This window comes from Onthophagus taurus, chromosome 1 (genome assembly GCF_036711975.1).
Source record: "Onthophagus taurus isolate NC chromosome 1, IU_Otau_3.0, whole genome shotgun sequence".
Classification (NCBI taxonomy): Eukaryota; Metazoa; Arthropoda; class Insecta; order Coleoptera; family Scarabaeidae; genus Onthophagus; species Onthophagus taurus.
Window position 1 is genome coordinate 28,264,808 of NC_091966.1, and position 6,000 is coordinate 28,270,807.

The 6,000-nt window shown below is 32.7% G+C and overlaps 1 protein-coding gene across 1 annotated transcript in view; it reads right to left on the bottom strand.

The window, feature by feature from the left end:
- Window positions 1-6,000, bottom strand: part of LOC111413338 (SET and MYND domain-containing protein 4-like) — a 10,151-nt gene extending 4,151 nt beyond the window's left edge. The window contains exons 1-6 of the mRNA XM_023044268.2: window positions 5,891-6,000; window positions 5,602-5,836; window positions 5,373-5,547; window positions 5,184-5,325; window positions 4,964-5,131; window positions 4,617-4,911 (exon numbers count right to left, since the gene is read on the bottom strand). Of these exons, the coding sequence (XP_022900036.2) occupies window positions 4,617-4,911; window positions 4,964-5,131; window positions 5,184-5,325; window positions 5,373-5,547; window positions 5,602-5,836; window positions 5,891-6,000 (1,125 nt within the window). The remainder of the gene's footprint in view (window positions 1-4,616; window positions 4,912-4,963; window positions 5,132-5,183; window positions 5,326-5,372; window positions 5,548-5,601; window positions 5,837-5,890) is intronic.

The following is a 6,000-nucleotide window of genomic DNA, read 5'->3' on the forward strand; positions in this document are numbered from 1 at the left end:
GGGTATTTACCCAAGATGGGTATTTAGAAGTATTTATAAAATTTAATTTAAATTGAATTGATGGCAGTTTTGCAAGCACTTCAAGAATGCAGAGTCGATTATCGATATACGAAACTTATTTATAACATCTACAAGAATGCTACAATGACGGTAAAATTGCATGAAAGTACTGAAAAGAGTAGAAGTAGTAAAGTACTGATTGTGAGTAAAACAAGGCGATACACTGTTGAACGCAAATTGTTCATCACAGTCCTAGACAGTGCATTTAAACAATTGGATTGGACCCAAAAAGGCATAAACATTGATGGCAAATGCCTAAGTAATTTGCGCTACGCGGACGATATAGTTTTTATTTCGGATAGCCTTGGAGAGATAACTAATATGAACGACTTAAAGGAGGTGTGTGCAAGAGTCGGGCTAAATATCAACGAGGAGAAATCAAAATTTATGATAAATCTTGTTCTCAGCTTTAACATCAACATTGGGGATAGTGAGATTGAGGGGTTGACAGCTATGTATATCTTGGCTATGAGGTTCGTGTATTGAGAGATAATCAAACAAACGAACTAAACAGAAGCATCACACTCGTATGGGGAGCCTACGGGAAACTTAGAGATATCTTCAAGTAAAAAGGCCAAGAAAGGCTTTCAATCAATGCGTTTTTCCAGTTATGACATACGGCTCCGAAACTTTAACATTAGCGGTAGCCACTGCCAGGAGAGTCCAAGTAACGCAAAGATAGAGGGATCCTGGGTGTAACTCTGAGGGACTACATACGAAATGGAGACCTATGAAGAAGAACTGGCGTAAATGATGTGGTCAACATTGTGGCAAAGCTTAAGTGGAACTGGGAGGGTTATGTCGCGCGAATGAACAATGAGCAGTGGACAAAACGGTTGTTTGAATGGAGACCGCAAGCGAACAGACGAAATAGACGTCAAAAGAATTACCAATCCGTCCAAGAATTAACAATTGGATTCAGACAACAAAGAATAGAATCCAATGGAACGGAATATGGGAGCTCTATGTCGAACAATGGACGCAGAGGGCTGCTTGATAATAATAATCATAATCACCTGATCTAATCTAAATTACGACAGATTCGTCTGATGATAATACGTCTTTGGTTGTTGATAATTCCTCGTCTTCAACATCCATTTCATTATCTTCCTTATTTTTTTTTGGAATCTGATATATTTTTACTGGTATCACTTTTATACGCACTGTTTGGGTATTTACCCTGGGCCGGGGTAAATACTCGGATAAATACCCATTTTAGAAATACCTACCCGCCGGGTATTTACTCGGCGCCCCTCACTGATAGTAACTAAGTAGCATTTAACGTTTTCCTCGCCTACTATAATTAAAATTTTGAATATAATCTTTAATGTTTTAGAATTGAAAAATAACGCTTATTTACCGCAAATACACTATACGTGCGATACATCATTGGAAAGCTAAAAATATGCTCTTTTCAGTAACATCATAATCAACTAGTTTGTATTTAAAAAATACAACTTTTATATCTCAATAATTATCAGATATGTTTAAAAATTTTCAATGGTAGTATATTCTACTCAAACAAGTGTCTTAAGAATGTATTAACCGCTTTTCTCTAATTTCAAAAATAAACGAAATATGAGGATTTTTTGAAATCGCGAAAATTTGACTTTTTGGCTATAACTTAAAAACCGAGACCGAGACATGGCATCTACTTTTTTCGTATCTCAATATATTTTCAATAGTATAACGATACTCAAAAGAAAATAATCAAAAAAAAATAGCAATTCCTTGTTCAGCTATAGGTAGTGAATATGAATATGCGAAGAGTTGATTTCTCAGATATGCTTATGGCGCTATACGACACTGAAACAAAGAATTAAACGCTAGTATCTGATAGATTTTGTTCATCTGTTAGATATGTGTGTAACCATTAGTTGGGTTCTATATCAGAGGAATCTTATGATACTAAACGACAATGAAAAATGAATGACTTGTTCCTTCACATAGTAAAATAAATTGTTTCGTCTTCTAGATATAAATTATTTTCAATCTTAAAAGAAACCTAAGACTTTTTATTTTCTTTATGTATTTCTAGTTGTTTTTCATTATTCTTTAAAAAATCTTAAACAATCTTAAAAATATAGTCTTACGTTTTGCATTAAAATAATATTTCTTTATACAAACTGTACAATATCAATAATATTAATTTTAGTTGAAGTAACCGGGCTATTAAATTGAGGTCAAATAATTTTTGAAATGAGTGTTCAAAGTACAATTTATTTCTATACACTGCATTTTCCATTTTTCAAAGGGTGATTGCTGAGACTTTTTGCAGATTTATTCTTTTTTCGAATCATGGAGAGCAGGGTCATTGCTCCAACTCTTAATCTAGAAAACCAGGCAATTTTGATCAAGATTTCCTTCCTCGAGCCTTTGATGACCCAACATCTAACCACAATTTAATAGCTATACCGAATCCTGGTAGATGAACCCTCTTTTTCTAGCGAGGTGTTACTTCGCGACCCCTCACACTTCTTCAACTTGTTTCGGGACAAGCTTTGGCTGGCTTCTTGCCAAGTAGGACAAAAGGTATGTTCAAAACATCTAAATTGCTCAGCTGGTATCAATTCAACCTTTCGTATTATAATTTGCGAAATATTTTGTGTAATACTTCAACGAAGTTGATCCTCAAGAGTTCTGAGTTTCTCAACATTTAGAAGAGAAAAAAATATAACCATCTGCGAGTGTTTCCAGCGCAGTAATATGTAATATCTAATTCCTCATTCTGTAGTATTCTGTTGTTCTTTTCTGAGACAAAACTTAACACCCAGAACAGTGCCGGCGCTAGCAAATGAAGCGCCAGGGTGCGGGAACCGGAGTGGCGCCCCTTCCCCCAAGCATTTTGGGAGGAATGCGGGGGAAAAATTAAAAATTCATTTTCATTTAAAAAAATATATATAATCAAAGAAATACAAATAAACTTAAAAAAGACTGGAATAATCATAATCCATACTTCAGCAAAAATTTAAGAATTATACTGGTGAAAAACCAAACTTGAGGGGATACTCTGGTCAGAAGATTAATTTGCAAGAAAAAGTCTGAAATTGCAATAGTTATAAACTAGACTTCAGCAAAAAACAGGAATTACATTGTTCAAAGTCCACATGAAGTCTGAAATTACTGTTCAGAGAGAAAACAAAAAATTGATTATAAACCAAACATGATTTTTCATGGCAATACTTCTGTGTTAAATAAAAGAATGCGAAGAATATGAACAAGAAACCAATGGACTTGTCTTGTTATTGCACAGGACAGGAAATCACCAATACGGAAACTTTGCCAATGCAGGATAAGCACAAAAGCAAAGTAACAGCTGCAGAAATGAGGTACCGGGTGGTACAAGATCCGTGTAGATAATAAGAGGCTCCCAAAAAGATGATGATAGGCACCCAGAAAGAAGTAGCTGTCAGTATCAAGAACAAAACATACATAACGTTGGCAGAAGACTAGATACTGCTTCTAAAAAACTAAATACTGCTTTCTGAAGACTAGATACTGCTCTGGAAGATTAAATACTGCTTTCTGAAGACTAGATACTGCCGACAGGTCTAAATACAGCATCTGGAACACTAAATACTGCTTTCTAAAGACTAAAATTGCTTTGTGGAGACTAAATACTGCTTTCTGAAGACTAGATATTGCTGACAGGGCTAAGTACTGCAAAAGATAGATAAGATATTGTTGGAGAAAACATACATAACGTTGGCAGAAGAGAAATACTGCTTCTAGAAGACTAAATACTGCTTTCTGAAGACTAGATACTTCCGACAGGTCTAAATACAGCGTCTGGAACACTAAATACTGCCTTCTAAAGACTAAAATTGCTCTGTGGAGCCTAAATACTGCTTTCTGAAGACTAGATACTACTGACAGGTCTAAATACTGCAAAAGAAAGATAAGATATTGTTGGAGAAAACATTAAAAAGGCGGCGCCCGGGTGCAGTGCACCCCTTGCACCCCCCGGTAGCGCCACCTCTGACCCAGAAGGATTAGTAAACATAACATTTCTATGCATTCCCTTTTTTGATTGACACATATTTTGCAACCTTCGAAAAATTGATATCTGACTGTTTGCCAATACAAACTTACAAGTGTTTAGTATAAAATGTGTTAGCATCACTTTAAACAAATTTTTTTTATACCTGTCTAATTAAGGATCACTATGTTAGAGATATACCGCTTGAAACTATGATGTTTAGGAAATATTTCAAGTCTTTCATCAGCTATAACATATTTGAAAGGGTTGTATGAAGATTTACAAGATTTTTTTAAAGTTTCCCAAAGAACTGAAGAACATTTACTACAGTTCGTCTATAATTCTTCAAAATTCATTAGGAAAACTCCTATTAGGTAAATACAACAAACCCACAAATGTATTTCTTAAATATCAGTTCAAATATCTTTGACCATAGAGAAATTATGAAAGATTTACTCATATGTAATTATCTCCTTTGGAGGGGAATAAAAATATATTGTGATATTCTTTTTTAAGAAAGTTTTAATTTTTTTATTGTAATGCATAATAGAAAAACACCTATCAGTATACTACTTACCACTAAAATTTGTGTAATACTTTCCAAATGTTCAATATTAGTCAAAAGTTTATTAAAATATTCGTAATTATTTTCTTTATTACCAAACTTTTCAACCATTGACTCATAAGAACTTTCCAATTTTGGTAAGTTTGCTTCCAGTGCTTTAACAACCCCTCGAAAAGCTGGATAAGCAACTCCTAAATCATACCAAATACCAGCAGTCATCCCCGCACATTCCCATTTATGAAATTCATTCCAAGATTCGTCCCGACAATTTTCATCACAGTACATTAATAAAGTACACTTTTTACATCTAAACAAAATTTTTTGAGTATAAATTACTAACTCTTAATGAAAGCTCTTACGGTATAGAGGCAATTATATCATTTAAGCAATGATGACATTTATTTGGAGTTAATAAATCAGTTTCTTTGAATATTGGAGCAAAAAAGAAAGCTTTTTCTATAAACAAATTTTCTCCTTCTTGAATATTTCTAGTTGCTATAACATGACGACCTCTTTTATTATCATAACTAAAAGGAACCAAATATTTTAACTATTTGTTATAAAAAAAAATCTTTTTACCTAAGTTCAATAGCTGTAGAGGCATAAGCAAAATTGGGATTTTCCTCAAAATCCATCTTTTCACTTATTTCATTTTTGCACTCAGTAAAATCTTGGTTATTACAATCAATATTAAGATGGTTTAATTTTACAATTCTAGATTCTACAATAAATTAATTATGTTATGTTTTTAGTAACCCATAATAGTACCTTTTTCTTCACTTTTCATATCTGACTCTGAAATAACTTTTTTTACAACATTTGAAAAATCTTCATTTAAACATTTTAATTTTTCTAAAGCTTCAGCTTTCCTAATAAAAACTTTGGGGTGAAATTTTAAAGGATAATTAGATTTTAAACAATTGTTTATATCTTTAACACAAGACTAAAATTAAAAGGATATCAATTATGTTACTTAAAATATAATAATTATAATTACTTGATAATCTTTTAAATAAAAATAAGTAGCTGATCGATTAGCTAACGCTAAAGAATACTCATCAGTATTAAATTCAGCATAATTCAGAGCTAAAGTAAAATTTTTTAAAGCTTCCTCAAATTTATTTTTTGAGAAGCAACCATTGCCTCCACTCCTGTATTTTTGAGATTTTTTTGTGTTCTTTGCATATTTTGGAGATAGAAATCTCGTTTTTAACCAAGTTGTTATAGGGTTTCTGCAGATGTATTAATCAATTTAGTGATGTTTTCAAATTGTTGCATGTACTTACAAATTTCCAGAATAAAATGACTGAAAAGCTTTAAATTCATTTTCTCCAAGAATAATGGATGGATATTCTTTAAAAACAGATTCTATATTTTCTTCTTCTGTACCTTGCAT